General features: G+C 49.8%; 1 protein-coding gene across 1 annotated transcript; it reads right to left on the bottom strand.

Moving 5' to 3' along the window:
• Positions 1-4,371: 4,371 nt before the first annotated feature.
• LOC136508813 (L10-interacting MYB domain-containing protein-like) lies at positions 4,372-6,778 on the bottom strand. Its single transcript, XM_066503591.1, has 3 exons — positions 6,429-6,778; positions 5,376-5,681; positions 4,372-5,281 (listed from the first exon to the last, which is right to left on the bottom strand). Exons 2-3 carry the CDS (start codon positions 5,679-5,681, stop codon positions 4,499-4,501), a joined length of 1,089 nt encoding a protein of 362 aa, XP_066359688.1. The 5' UTR covers positions 6,429-6,778; the 3' UTR covers positions 4,372-4,498.
• Between the last annotated feature and the right edge of the window lie 9,231 nt (positions 6,779-16,009).

Raw genomic sequence — 16,009 nt, 5'->3', positions numbered from 1 at the left:
ACCATATCCATCAGGGTGCTATTGATTCTTTTAGCTACTCTATTCTGCTGAGGTTCGCCCGGTATAGAATACTGGGCTACTATGCTATTCTTTTAGGGTATGCCGACCGTAGTACTCCTCCACGGTCAGACCTGACTATCTTAATCTTTAATATCTTAAATTTATCCAATACATCTTTTCTTTCTTTGATTGGATAAATATATCCATAATGGGAGTAATCATCTGTGAATGTTATGAACGAATCATAATCATCCATACTCTTTACAGGAAAGCTGATCACAGATGTCTGTGTGAATAATCTATAAAATTCCTACGCTTCTTTTGTCATCTTTCTTAATCTTCTTTACGTACTTTTCTTTTATGCATTCTCTGCATTGTTCTAAATCTGAGAGCTCTAATGGAGGAAGAATATCATTCTTAACTAGTCTTTCTATTCTCCCTCTCAAAATATGGCCTGAACGATAGTGCCATAATTTCGACAACGCATCGTGAGCTCTCTTATGCCATCATTATCAGAGTAACACTCTGTCACCAGCTGCTTTATCAGCTGGGTAGCATATGTCTTTGAAGAGGCAGTGAACTGACTCTTTATTCTATCGAGGTACTCGGTGATCGTGTCACACTCTGGGATTGAGCCCACAATTGCAGGTTCAATCATGTTCTTTATCACAGCCAAACATTTCTTGTTGGCAGTGACTCACTTCCTATGCTCAAAAGTCATAGGATATCTTTTGGGATTCAAAATCCCTTTCTTTAGTTGCCTAAGTGGCATCATTCTCTTTTGTCTCCCTCACCGGTGCCACAAACTCAGTGGAACACGGTGAGGTGACTACCCAGTCCACCTTAGACAAGATGAAAACCAGGTCAAAACTTTTGTTAACATAAAAATAACACCATTTGCATGCCTTGATTCCAACGTTGGTCAAAATCAAAACATACAACTATTCTTATACACTAATTCTACATCACCGTTGGGCAGAAATAGAATTAATGCATAAACCGTTAACTTTCACAATTGTTCTTACACACTAATTCTACATCACCGTTGGGTAGAAATAGAATTAATGCATAAATCATTAACTTTTACAACTGTTCTCATACACTAATTCTACATCACCGTTGGGCAGAAATAGAATTAATGCATAAATCATTAAAATTACGATATTGTTATTAACAACGTTGGTCAGAAAATAACAACATCATAATCCATGACAAATCTCTTTTTCTCCAATTAAATACCACTTTGGTTCAAAATAACTGGAGAATCAATAATTTCTTTAGCAGCAGAAAACTCACTTTTTCTCCAATTAAATACAACGTTGGTCCAAAATAACTGGATAATAAACAACTTCTTTAGCTGTGGAAAACTCTCTTTTTCTTGAATTTTACCCACAGGGAAAATTGATTTTCCTATTTTCTTTAATCCATTAATCATTTTCCAGGAAATAAATATTTACTGGAAAAACTTTCTTTTTCTCCAGTTAAATATCATGTCGGTTCAAAACACTAGAGAATGTACTTTTTCTTTAGCAGCGGAAAAACTTTCAATCAATTTCTTGAATTTTACCCACAGGTAAAATACCTTTTTCTATTTTTCTTTTTGATTTTTCTTTTGAGCCAATTTGTATTTTCAATTTTCCAGGAAAAAGAAAAAACCGAAACTGGGCTCTTGCTTTTCCTATGTCGGCCCAAAATGGCAAGGCGGCCCACGGCCCACGCCTGTGCGGCACTGTCCCGCGCTCTCCCCCGCGCCTAGGCCGCAACCTGGGCCTGGGCCGGGAAAGTGGCCTAGCGCGCGCACCCGCCTGGGCTGAAAGCCGGTCCAATGAATCTGCGCCGTCCGTCTGTATCCTACGGCCGAGCGGCGAGATCGGGCGGATTAAAACCCGGCGACGTCGGGTTCCTCAGAAAACCCTAGTCCATTTTCCTCGCCGCTCTCTCTCTCTTTGTTCTCTCTCTGTCGCCGCTCTTTCCTCAGTGCAACTCAGCACGCAGCGACGGCGGTGGCCGCGGCCGCGGTGGCCATCGACCGGTGGCGACGAGGGGTTCGCGCCCGTGGCTCCCCTGGCCACTCTCTTTCTCTTTCTCCTCTTCCTACTCTCACGCGCTGCGGCGGACGAGCGGCGGCCACCTACGGTGATCGAAGGAGGAAGACGAGATGGCACCGCCGTGGAGCTCCTCACCGGCGTGCGTGCTCGCCCAGTTGCGGAGCACGCCGCCGTCGAGTAGTCTCGCGACGGTGCCCTGTTGTTCGCGCGCGCCAGGCTACCCAGCCCGGCGGCTCTGTTTCTCTCTCGTCGGCCATAGATTTGGTCGACGGCAGTGACAGGACGGCCAGGCTCCAGGTAGGTAGCCACATGACCGTCCTCTTTCTCTTGTAGGGTTAGGGTTCAAGTTCCGTCCCGATCCGATCTGGATCGGGCATTTTCTTTGTTTTTTTAATCTGAAACCCTAGATCTACACCCTAGGCTGACGAACTGCTAGGGTTCTTTGTTGAAACCGTGTCCACTTTTCCCGTACCCGATCTAGGGTTAGGGTTCGGTTGAACCCGATTCTTGTTCTTCTTCTTCTTTGGATTTTTCTTTTCTTTGATTTCTTTTCTTTTCGGATTTGACTCCGATTGGGATGAGGATGTGTTAGTTCATCCAAAACTGTTCTTTTTCCCGAGACTGATTCTTTCCCTTTCTTCATGCGAGTTAGGGTTAGGTCTTAGGGTTCGGCCAAAACTGAACCCATCCTTCTTCATTCCTTAGATCCGAACTGGATCTGTTTGGTTCTTTACTTTTGCTGTGCGCCGTCGAACGGTGCGGCTCCTTTCCCCCACGCGTGGTGGCGGTGATGACCGGTAGACCGTGAGCCGGTCTCTCTTTCTTTTGCTTTTACCCGGTTAGGGTTATGGATACACAGAGGTAACTGGCTCTGGTACCATTGTTAGGATCGTAGGATTGGTACCTCTGTGTTTAACCCGTAGATCCGTAGTTAGGCTCCTCGACCTTGCGGAGCTTCACCGCAGCGGCAGCGTGGACGCCGACACCGCCCTGGATGCAGCCTCGCGGACGCCAGTGCTCGGCGTGGTGGTGAGGAGGCGAGGTGGCGATACAGTGGGGGCGTTGGAGAACCTGCATAGGCGACGGCAGTGGTGGTGGCGCACATCCCGTCGCTTCCAGCACTCCTTTAGATCGGTTTTAGGGTTTCTCTGTTGAGTAGGTGGCGGCTCCGATGAACCTCTCAGTCCGAGCCCTCACCCCCACCTTCATTTTATGTGTGCTGTGCGACAGGGGCCCACCAACCGGATTAGGGTTGGGCTCCCCCGATCAGGGAGCAGAGATAAACGCCCAATGGTGAAGATCAACTAACAAGGCCCTGTTCACTTGGAGGAATTCTGGAAGAAATCTGAATGAATCTGGAGGAATTTGTGAGAGGAAAACACTATTCCGGATATAAAAAGAAGAAGCGGATCAAGCCGGGTTTAAAGACACGCGAACGGAGCCGTAGTCACATAACACCTCAATGGTGAGCGCGCCCTGGATGTCGCGCACCCAACTGCGATTGGTGATGGCATCAAGCACGGATTTGCCGCGACGCCGCCTCGACACAGCGGCGAAGAGGTGCGGGGCGAACTTCTTGATTGGACCCTCTAGGAGCCATGAGTCCGTCAAGAAACGAGCGGTGAGGCCGTCCCCAAGTGCGACAGTGATCGAGGATTCGCGCTCGGTCTTTGCCGGCAAGCCGCACCACCCAAGCTCCGGTTATTGATGACAATATCTGTCACTAAAGGTGTCATGGCATATCAGATAGGGTGTCAGACACGTGTCCATTGACATGGCAAATCTGTCGTGGCATGTGATGCGGAAAAATAATGTGGCACAAATACTGTGACAAAAATAAACGTCATGAAAACGAATTTGGTCTAGTTGACCCATATAACCTGATGCTTGTGCAGGAGTCCATCACACCCTGCGAAACCACCACCTGACGCCCTGTTCTGCGGCACTACTTCAGCCATACTTTAACGAACGAACAGTATTTTTCTCTCACAACATTTCATCATAAGCAGCAGCATAAGCTAAATTTCAGCGAAATGATATGGCTAGTTAAGGATGGCAACGGGGCGGGTTCCGATTGAGTGGAGTCTCTGGGTAGCCAAAACCAAAACCCGAACTTAAAATCCGAACCCGCCCCGAACACCGATTCGGGTGAAAATCCATCCTCGAAACCGAAACCCGCAGATCTCCGAAACCCGACGGATTAACTGAAATTATATATACCACCGATATACCAGAAATTATATATAGGAGATTATTTCACCCCCCTTGCGTCGGAAAGATAACTGCTACACAGGAACAGGTGAAACCAGAGGATAGCTACACATTCATACAACCATACTTGTCAGGTTGCAAAGCATGCTATATCAGGATTCCAATACAAAATGTGTCATGTTGGATATTAAAGCCTAAAAGACTTGGGAGAAAACCTAATGCAGACTCCCAGGATCATTTCATCTAGTACCCAGACTTGTACCTGCTGTACCTGACAAATACTTGACGATGTACTTTCTTCTAAGCCACTGGAACCGTTCCTCGGCCGTTTCCATGGTCAGGAACATCTCCCTCTGTTCTCTACTGACAAACAGTTCAGTTGCGATGAAATGCTCATTGCTTCCACACCGTGCTCCGCACTCCCGGACCAGTGTCATAACATCCTGGATGCTAGGCCATGGCGCCGAGTCAGCCTGGGAGCTGAACTTTTCGAAAGTGTCCTGTGCTTTCTGAGCCAGCTCAGTTATGCGGTACAAATGAGCTTGTATGAGCAGAGCAGTTTCGGACTTGTTTTTCTTCTTCTTTGCAGCACTGAAACGAATCGGTATCTTCTTCCTGTTTGATGAAGAATACCGAAACACAGGCTCTTGATGAGTGTCATCATTATCTTCAGCATTGTTGTCCGATTCATCAAGGTTCACACCATTCATGGGGATTTCTTGAACATGTGGCAAATCATGTGTGGCCAGTGGCAAATGATCTGTGCCATTCATGTGGCTGTCTGGACGAGATGGCAACCCATGTGCAGTCACAGGCGAATGCTCCGCTCCATTGAGGGGGCAGTCTGGAGCAGATGGCAAACCAGTTGCGGCCGGTGGCGAATGATCCACCCCATTCTTCGGGCTTTCTGGAGCAGGTGGTGAAGGATCCACACCATTACTGGTGATGTAGTCGAACATTACTTTCAACTTATCCTCATGTCGTAGACCGCCATGTCGAAATTTCCTTGCACCTGGCAGCTCCTACCAGTAATGAAAAGGAAAGGGTGTCATGCGACTAAAATCAACTAATAAACAGTAAAAAATAAGGAACAGGTTTAATTTACGCATAACAAACCTTATTGATCTTCTTCCACCATTCTTCGTCAGCAACAAATGTCCCCTTTGTTGCGTCCCAAGGTAAACCCTTTCCCACTACAAGTAACTTCCTCCAGGTAATGTAGTCATTCTTAAACTTGTCCCATTTGTTCTTAAGCTGCAATTTTGTATAGAGAAGCTGTGTCCTCTGCTGAAACTTAGCTGCAACTTGGCGGTAACCAATGTTGCTCAGGTGCGTGTTTGGCCTGTTCCCAGCCCGAACTTGTTCTTCAAAGAGTTCACAGACAAGCCTAGTGCGTTCATCATTCCACTCGGCTTCTGGCATCTGCACCAATAACACACATTGGCTGGCATCAGCAACATAAAGTTGTGACATGCAAAGTGAGCGATTCTGCAGGCGAACACAGTGATATATAGGACACAACAGCAAACAGAGGTCACTCCCAAAAGATGTCAACCCTATCACTGCTGTACAAAGTTAGAGACAGTGGCTGCAGCCAAACAACAATGTTGTATAAAAACTTAAAACGACACTGATAGTGGCCATACTTAGCTACTTTCGAAAGATGTTTCAGGTTTAACCTACAACATTTTAGTGCTCCAACCTACGAAACAGTAAAAAGGCCTAAACAACAATCCTGGACATACAAGACTGCAGTATAACGATGTTCCAGGTTTTCCCTACATAATATTGCACAAACAAAATTGCAGGAAAGGTTTAAGGGAGGTGTGTGGAAGTGTATGTGGTAGGCCACATCTTTAAACCGAGCACTAATGGAATTTGGGGATAAGGCAACAAGTGCGATAAGAAAAATGCAGGCGTTCTGTTCAGTTGCGCGTTCAGACAGACTGACAGCAAGCGTCAGAGAAATCCATTGTATTGAAAATCAAGAACTCATCCTGCAGCTAGAGGGACTCGATGGGTCGGATAACCCATCCCGGAAAGGAATTTCGGGAGTTTCTGGTTGGATTGCTCGAATCTACCGAAAATTCAAGGGCGGAACCGCAGACGCCCTAGCTAGAACAGGGAATTCAATTTCAATCCGAGCAAGCAACGTTAGGGCTTCCTTACCAGTAACGACGAGAAGGTGAGGACGAATTCGACTCGAGTCCTGTCCGATTCCCGCTCGGCTCAACACCGACCCAGCACCAGCTTGGCGGCTGCGATCGACGAACAATCCTCGCTCGACTGGGCGGCGCGCTGGGATTCGGTGGGCGGGGGAGCGCGGTCGGCGGAGGGGGACGGTGGGGCAGGCGGGCGGGGCGGGGGCGCCGGGAGAAGAAGAGGCAGCACCCGCCGGCCGGTCGGTGGCCTCGCCGCGCCGCCGCGTGGGGAAAAGGGAAGCGAATAGTGATTAGCAAGGGGTGGAGGGGCGAGGCGGTGAATGGGAGAGAAAAAAAAGGTGGTCAGTTGTCCACAAGGCCCGGCCCTTTTTTTTCCTCGTGGAAAGACCTTGTATGAGTTCTGTGTCTCTACGGTTCACATGCCACGGAGATAAAAGGAGCCAAGGCATGTTTGATCCCCGCTCTAATCTTTACCCACTGAATAAGGGCGTGTGGGTTTTAGCTACTGTAGCACTTTCGTTTGTATTTGGCAATTAGTGTCTAATTATGGACTAATTAGGTTTGAAAGTTTCGTCTCGCGATTTCTCACCTAACTATGCAATTAGTTTTTTTTCGTCTACATTTAGTACTCCATGCATGTGCCGTAAGATTCGATGTGACACTTTGGTGTGAAAATTTTTGGGAACTAAACAGGGCCTAAATGGAAGCACCAGCGCCTGAACGTACGGACGGACCCTCTGTGTCTGAATGCCCGCGCCTGCTATAACATCCACGTCAGCGCCTGCTGCACGCATAGACAGGCCCCCGCGCCACTGCCCCATGTTTGTTGTTTCCCGTGTCACTTCACGCCTGTAGCGCTGCTCCCTTCCATTCACAGCGTAGCAGGCAGCTATGGTAAATGGTTCACATTGCAACATACACAACACCCTGATATACTTTTGAAATATCCAAATAAAACAATCGCAACATACGTACGAAACAACTGAGACATTTGAAACATGCACCTGAAACACATACAAAAACACATGAAAACACTTGAAAACAATTGTAAACATATGCAACATCGAGATAAAATACTTGCAACATATGTGTAAAACATATGCAACATCTAGATAAACACGCTTGCAACATACGTCTAAAAACAGATAAAACATTGGGAACAGACACTTGCAACATACGTGTACAATCATTGCAACATATGCAACATCCCAATCTATTTTTGCAATATCTGCATGAAACACTTGAAACATACCTATGAAACATCTGAAACACTTAAACATGCGCTTGCAACATGGGGGATCCCGGGGCCAGGCGATTCCAGCCGTCGGGGTCGGAGCCGACGCCGCACGAGCACCACCACCACCACCGCTAGCAGCAGCAGCTTGGCTCCATGGGGCAGGCAGTGAGCGCGATAGCGCGGGAGCGAGCGATGCGGGATGGGCAAGCGTGACGGGCGGGAGCGAGCGGCGCCGGATGAGCGCGCGGCAGCAGCGAGGCGGAGTGGGTGCGCTGTGTCCGGACAGGAAGGCCACCGTGTTGGAGAAGGCCAACGGTGGGCGGGTGGCGCGGTGGATGCGCATGCAGAGGTCACATGCGTGCGGCAGTGGAAAAAGAAAATGTCGCTGTGTTTTTTATTTTTTGAAGAAACCGTGTCGTACTGAAGTTGGAGCGGAGGAGGCCTGTCAGGCCCGATCGTTGGGTAGGCCCGGGAATGAGCCATCCGGACGGAACACGCCTGGACGGACGCCCGTGTGCCAACATTATCGCTAAATAAACAAGCTGTTTGGTGGTCAGGTTAGAAACGACAACGGAAATGAATTAAACATGTGGCTGTTATGGCAAGAGAGACTATTTGAACTAATTTCATTTACATTTACATTATTGGTGATAACAGCATAGTTTAAATCTAAAGTGTTCTAAAGTTAGATCTAAATTTAGCCCCTCCTCCTAAAAACCCATTAGAGCATTAGAACATAAATCTAAGCTAAAGTGGCCTAAAGTTCGGTTTCTCTTGACAAAAGATATTTGTACCACCTCATTTTACTCCTATCATGCACTAAGACGTGTCCCACAACCAAGCATGGGTATGGCAACAAAAACTCCAAGGGTGTGTATGTCTTTTAATTGAACTAGAAGCATACCCTACGCATTGCTGCGGGAATTACAGATTAGCGGATTGCGTGGTATGATGACGTCGACAAAAAATGCTTATGTGTCTTGCTGACGTGGAGATTACAGTTGCATGTTGTCGGGGTTATATCCCCAGGGTGTGTCAAGGCACCGATTAGTTGGTAGGCCATGCGGCCCACAACATATCAACTAGCAAAGGCCCGAATGACCGAGGCTCAGCTGAGCCAAGCGAACCAGGCGAGGCGCCAAGGCTAAGATCAGCCACGACCCCTTCCTTCTGTCTCAGTCGCAAAATGAATAGAAGACTCATGACCTCTTCACCGTCACAACCCCTGGGAGGAACAGGGAGAGGTCAAGCCCAGCCAAATGTGCCCGCTCAGGCAACAGTAAGCACGCTACTCTTACTCCATAAGGACCGAGGGGACAGCGGTCACCTCGGTCCAGTCAAACACCATCCCTGCACCACGCTGTGTAGACAAGACAACACCGCATGGCGGTGACATCTAGTATGGTGATCTACCGTTCAAATACGGTCCGACGGGACACATGTACGATTCTACCCACCATGGGATGGGATCCACGACGAAGGCCTTGACTTAGAGGCGATCCAGACCGACGGGAGCCATGACCTCGATGATCAGGATCGTGGCCCTTAGTTCTTCAAACCAACAATGCGATCAATGACCTAGGGGCGGCTACCAACTCCTATACAATGCCCTAGGAAACTAGGAAGTGATGACGAAGACCACGGTGAGGACCACGTCGCATAGGACGGCTTGTGAACCACCACCGTGCCTACAGTGCTACCATGGACGGCATAGTAGCACCATGTCACACCATGCCGTGATATGGCCACAAGACCATGACGACAACCACGTCTAGACGTGCTGCACAAGATGGTGTAGCTTGCAAGCCAAGTTAGCTAGGACCTCCCTCAGGCTCATGACCCTTCCATCAGGAGAACCTTCTTCTTTGTATATGCCCTGGCCCCGAACTCTATATAAGGGCAGCCAGGGCACCCATCTTGGTTATCCAACTCTGATTTATTCATTCTTACACAATATAAGGGCTCCTAAAGCTTCCCTTCGGGCAGCCCATCTCCTAGCTCTAGATCTCCTACTTCTTCCACCATTATTGCACCCCCATTGTAAGAATTTCAGAGCATTCAAGCGAGGAACATTCACTCGATCATCTCTGAGACTGGACGTAGGGCTCCGCCCAGAACTAGTATAAATCCTCGTATCTTTTGGATGCTACCATTGTCTTCCTAAAGTAGCGAGCAATCATAAAAGTTTACTAGTCTGGTTTACAAAACACTGACAATTGGCGCGCTAGGTAGGGGATAGTCATGCACTCTCGTTGTTGGGAAGGAAGTGATGGCTCTCTGCACCTACGTCGAACTTGCTCTTGGTGTGGCCCCCAGCGGCTGCATCCACTTCGGAAGCCTTGAGTTCGCCAACATCAATGGGCCAGCTCCCGTTGACGGTCTTCTCCCTAGCCAAGCTCTGCGCTTCGGGGACCTAAACTTCGTAGCCGACTGTCTAGGTCAGCTATGGCTTAGCGAAGAGAATGTGGCTCTACCGCACATCTTGACACCTAATCATGGACTGGCTCAAGCTAGTCCTGTGATCGTCGACTCTGATGCGCTAGCATGCAGAATCGACACATATCTCGGGCCTAATCCTGAGCTGTAGCTAAGCCGACGTGTTTTTATGTGTTGGCAAACGCTTTAGCCCAACTCTCTAGAAATAGGCCCCTGCCACCAGGGGCCAAATTCTAGAACCCTAGCACGGCACTACCCTCCAAAATGAGGGACACAATCGCACTCTTTGAGCAAGAGCTAGCTAGGTGCAGTGGTCGTTTGACGATGCCAGAATCCTCTAGGTTTGTGGGGATGATGGAATAGGATCTGGAATCCATATATGATCTCCTGCTGGCAACCCTTGAGAACACCGACTTTGAGTTCAATTCCAAGGGGAGCTGCCATCCGCTAAGAGAATGCAACATGTTGCACCACTTGGAGGATGGGGTGGCACCGGTGGAGGACGCTGAGGACGATGCCTATTCGATTCTATGCACCCCTGGAGAGAAGGCCGAGTATGACCAGGAGCGCCTAGAATGAGCCAGGGCGCATGAAGCTAATCAGGCCAATGAGCGCTGCGATGACGGATGCCCTAGCCCACAACACCTCGACACTGAGGTCATGCAGGCGCGGGCATGCCATGTGTATGATCAAATCCAATAGGGCAAGAGGGAGACACCCATCTTCCCCTGAGCCAACCAGAACATCGCAGCAGCCACCATGATCATGCGGACGCCCCCTGAACCCTCAACCGACGAGGGAAAGCACGTCCATTAGGAACTACGAGACCCTGCTAGAAACTGCGGTGGTGTAGTAGGCTCAAAGCTCTGTGGAGAGTTGGTATCCCAAGGCCAGCCTCGTACACATCCCCTCGGCGTGTGATGCCCCTGAGGGGCATGACGCGCCAAGCATGCTCTGTCTAGGTGATGGCGGCGTGGCGCATAGGCGAGAACCCTCCTCAGCGCGTAGCCGATACATCAGAAACTTCAATGCCCGTCCAACTCAAGGCAGTAGGCGCCCTGGGCCAGATTGGGCGGGCAAAGATCAACTACAGTATGATGACAGCGACCCAAACAATCATGCCCAACACCCTAGGGATCGGGATGCTCGACGTAGCCCAAGCCCGGACGCCTATGGCCCATAGGCGTTCGCAAAAAGGATCCGGCAGACACCATTCCAGGCGTGCTTCCGCACACCGCCAAACATCGTCAAGTACTCTAGGGACACCAACCCCCCCATGTGGTTGGAAGACTTCCACCTCACCTGTCGAGCAGGCGGGGCCGACGATGACCTCTTCATCATCCAATACTTGTGACTTTACCTTGCGAAAAGCGCCCGAGCATGGCTCGAGCATCTCCCCGCGGACAACATCGACTCGTGGGTAGACTTCAAGCCCATCTTCATAGGAAACTTTCAGGGCACGTACAGTCTTCTGCAAATACAAGGGTAAGGCTCAAGCCAAACCCACGGACGAGGCTAAAGACCGCAATCGATGGGTAAAGGGCAAGAAGGACAGCTGGAGGCACCATGACAATGAGTTTGTCATGGCAGTCGATAGGGTCCCCAAGCAGAAGACTGGCATGCTCAACCATGTCATTTTTGACAAGATAGTCAAGATGCCATGCTACAACCATGGCTATCTAGTCAAGCACACTCTCGAGGAGTGTGACCTCACCAAGCGCTACTTTAGTGGTGACTACATGACAACTAGCATGGACGCGTCGTCTGGGCACGCCGACAACGTGGAGAAAGAGGATGCGTATCCTGACCCAAAAGGGTGCCTCATGATCTTTGATGGACCGATGGTGTATGAGTCCAAATGCCGGCAGAAGCTCATGGCTAGGGAGGTCTATGCGGCCGCCATGGGTGAAGCCATCCTGGCTTTCTAGAAATGGATAGAAAGCACGATCACTTTCAATAGAAATGGTCACCCTGACCACATTCCGCAACTAGGACACTTCCCCCTCGCATTGACCGAATCATCAGCAAGACCCTCAACCTCCTCTACGCTGAGACCTACGATGCCATGGGGTTATCGCGAGCGGCAATACGACCATCCGATGCTCCGTTCCATGGAGTCATACCTAGACTTCAGGCCATTCCCCTCGGGCAGGTCAACATACCCATGACGTTCAGAGGATGAGCCAATTTCCACACGGAAACGCTCACCTTCGAAATAGCGGATTTCCCCAGCACCTATCACGCCATCCTAGGCCAACCATGCGACGCCAAGTTCATGGCCATCCCCAACTACACTTACCTGATGCTCAAGATGCCTGGTCCTCATGGAATCATCACTATAGGAGGCAACCTCCAGTAGGCCCACCTCTATGAATAGGAAAATCATAACATCGTGACAGTCACGAGCCAACCCCCGGGGGCTAGACCTAAACATAACTTCCCTATGTGGTAGGGGAGCATGTGGAGGTCGTACTCCGTGACCTCGGTTGTGGCGTGCAATGAGGCAGGCGATGATACGACATGAGGATGACGTGAACGACGAGCGCTAGAGGGCTCGCGGCACAGCACATTCCTCGACTTGATGAGCCACGCGCTCTGGGCCTCACCGCATCGAGCACCGTGAATGTCAAAGGTCACGACCAGGGGCGTAGACACTCAGCATTCGCATCAAAGCTATTCTTAGCCAACTAAGAATTTGTACATAATGATCAATGAATCCTCCTTGCACCTAGAGATCGTAATACACCTCAATGAGCGCACATCAAAGCGACACTATAACAACGTGTGCGACCCCAAGTAACCCATGTCGATCAGCGCGTGCCAGTCAACAAGGTTCACTCATAGGGTCTACACCGTGGCATACCACACATCGATGCTCACCAGAAGAAAGATCACCATGACCCAAAGAAAAGGGGACGACGAGAGGCATGCTGCCACCAGATCTATCCTATGACACCTCAGTCACGAAAATAGAGTCACACTAAGCTAAGCTTCGTGGGTCGATCCCTAGGCAAGGTCCCATGACTACGGCATTCAAACGATTGGATCATCGACGAGCACGCGAAAGTAAAAGAAGCATGAAATACAAACTAAGAAAATTTATTTATTAAAGGACCCTAGGTATGTCCTCCATGTTTACGGCGGCCATGACGGCGGTGGCGGTGGTAGCAAAGTCATCGACCAGCTCCACCTGCTCTACCTGCTAGGCATGGTCTAGGAACCCAGGCGCCACCGGACGGAAGTCCTGGCCAGTGCAGAGCTATAGGGCGACGAGGGTGACGCTGGCTCCCTGCCGAACTCCAGCCACCACCACACGTTCACGGTCCTCCATTAGGAGAACTTCTTAGAGGCGAGCCTCCTCCATCTTGTGGTGGGAGGCCACCAACTCCTCCTCTAATGCTGACAAAAGGATGGGAGGATCAGAGGAAGATCAGGAATGGCAAGCGACGAGCGGGACGACAAGACGAAGAAGAAGCCTTACCCATGATGCAGGCCTAGGCATCGGTGGCCGCTGCCTATGCAGCGGTAGTCTCCCTCTCTAAGGCCTCAAGGGCCACCCTTATGGCATCAAGGCAGCGCTCTAGCCAGCTCGGTTCATGGGTGGTGTTGGAGTATCATCGGCAGGCCTCATCTGCCTCGTGAATGAGCTCATGAAACTCACAATGATCATCTAAGGAGGACGACAATGAGCTCGACCACCCTATGGTGGGGCCATGGCACAAGTGACGTTGATGGCCCCTCTGGACATGTCGTGGCAGGCAGCCCTACAAACATGCACAGTCAATATAGGTTGAACCTTCGAACTTGAACTTCATCCGAATGCACTTACCCCTAATTGCGCAGGCAAGGATGAAGAGGCACCCGGCGACGCCCCATCGGCACCCGGCGACTCCTCCAACGATCATTTGTCGTGGTCCATTCCAGTCGGTGAGGAAGGAACTCTAGATGCACGAGAGTAAGAATGGGGAAGTGGATGAGCAGGTGACCCAGAGCGAATGCCTCCTCACCGTACCGCTCCAAGCGTATTTACAGCCACTAAGAACACTCAAGGCACACACATGTTCATTCACATTTACTAACTGCTTGGAAAACCCCACAAAGCAGGTGAAGCAATCAGAGGGAAGGTGGAACATCGGTTGCCCACACAGCGGTGTGAACCAAGTAAGTTGCGCACATCCCCATTCTTTCCATATCATTTCGATTTACTCACCCACGTTCCGCGGAGCACGACTGCTTGTGAGTGGGCGCCATTATGCCACAACGTGACCGGGGAGGCCAACCACCCCCTGAGATCATGCGTAGAATGACCCGCCACCACCATGACCCCGCATTGTGCTTAGGAAACCCACTCTTGGGCCGGTCCTTAGAAGGGCTCGAGGCCACAAAAGGGATAGGGGCAAGGAGGAGATGGGCCCCTAATCGGTGGTGCGGAGCAACATGACCATCACTCTCTATGTCTGAGTTGTCCGCTTTGAAGTCACCTAGGTTGACCCCCTCTGGGGGGGAGGCATCTTGCCCTTTGGTCGTTGCGGAGGTGGTTGAGGACTAAAGGGCTTGACAGCCAATGATTTATGGGACGTCTTTCGATGAGGCACATCCGAACTCCACGTCGATTAGGGAGGATATTGGGTCCCGCTCGGATTACCCATCGACCCCGACTAGGCGCACCGCTCCGACCATGTGGTTATGGTGGACATGCCTCTCCCCGCGTGGGGAAAAACCAAACTCACCTACAGCAGGGCATCACGACCCCTCGAGTTTGGTAGGGACACTAGTAAGAAGAGGAGTTAGGTCCCCCCTGACCCCATAAAGGGGTCGAGGCCAAGCCATGTCCAAAACTCCTCCCACCATCTCCGAGTCTAATGACCTAGGGCTAGCTTCGAAGGCTCACAAATCATTAGAGATCCATGACCTCTCCAGGAGAGATCGACGAAGCAGATGGCTAGGGTAACACAGCAGAGTCTTCCTCATGAAGTGATGTGGGGCCCAAAGCGTGATCACGGCTTGGTCATGTGGAAAAAATAAAAGGTCCAAGACCCATGAGCCAACGCACGGTCACAGAAAACCTCAAGAACGCATTAAAGGAGGTCAAGGATACGTTTCCTCGCATCAAGCCGAAAGCCGTGACCCCAATCCCGTGACCCGAGGACTCGTGATAGGCACAAAAGGAAATCCAAGCATACAGAAAAGAACGTTCTTTTTGCTTAAATCCTCAGAAGTACAAGTGCGGTCGAGGCACTTGAAAAGGTACTGAGCCATGGTGCTGCCACCTAGGCGGTGGCGTCGAGGCCCCCAGAGGCGCCTGCTACAAGTGCGGAAGGAAGAAGACGAGAAATCACTTCGCTTCCCTTCTCGTAGCACTACAACCTTGTTGGCATTTCTTAACATCACTACAAAGAATGGGGTTTGAATTCATCCTCAGCAATGGCGCCAGAAATACCGGTTGGCAAGACCGAGCATCGTTACTAGGTTTGTATACCCAGCAACGGTGTCAGAAGTGCCTTGTCTGTATTACTTAGCAACATCACTAGTGATTAGTAATGTCCCTAAGTTATAGCCTTGATAGTTCTTTAACAATTTTAGATATTTATCCGTAAGTGCACAGAGCTATCATTATAGCATTTCACCCGGAAGTATTTAGGGTATCATTATTTAAATTTTCCCAAAGGAAGGCATTTGATTAAGAGTCCACACACTTGGCATTCCTCAAAGGATAAAATAAAGAGAAAGAATAAAAGAATATTCCTAAGTCGCGCATGCATTGGTCTAGTATAGTCATACAAAGATTAGTTAGTGATCATACAAATTACATAATTAGTATTAGGGCTAAGTGTGAAGTAGGTCAGAAGGCCACCGAGTACTGGTCTCCCAGCAACCCCCTATGACAATTTAGACTTCTACACCCTAGTCGAACA

Source organism: Miscanthus floridulus, chromosome 15 (genome assembly GCF_019320115.1).
Source record: "Miscanthus floridulus cultivar M001 chromosome 15, ASM1932011v1, whole genome shotgun sequence".
Taxonomy (NCBI): domain Eukaryota; kingdom Viridiplantae; phylum Streptophyta; class Magnoliopsida; order Poales; family Poaceae; genus Miscanthus; species Miscanthus floridulus.
The sequence above is the reverse complement of the archived record's forward strand: the minus strand, read 5'-3'. Positions and strand labels throughout refer to the sequence as shown.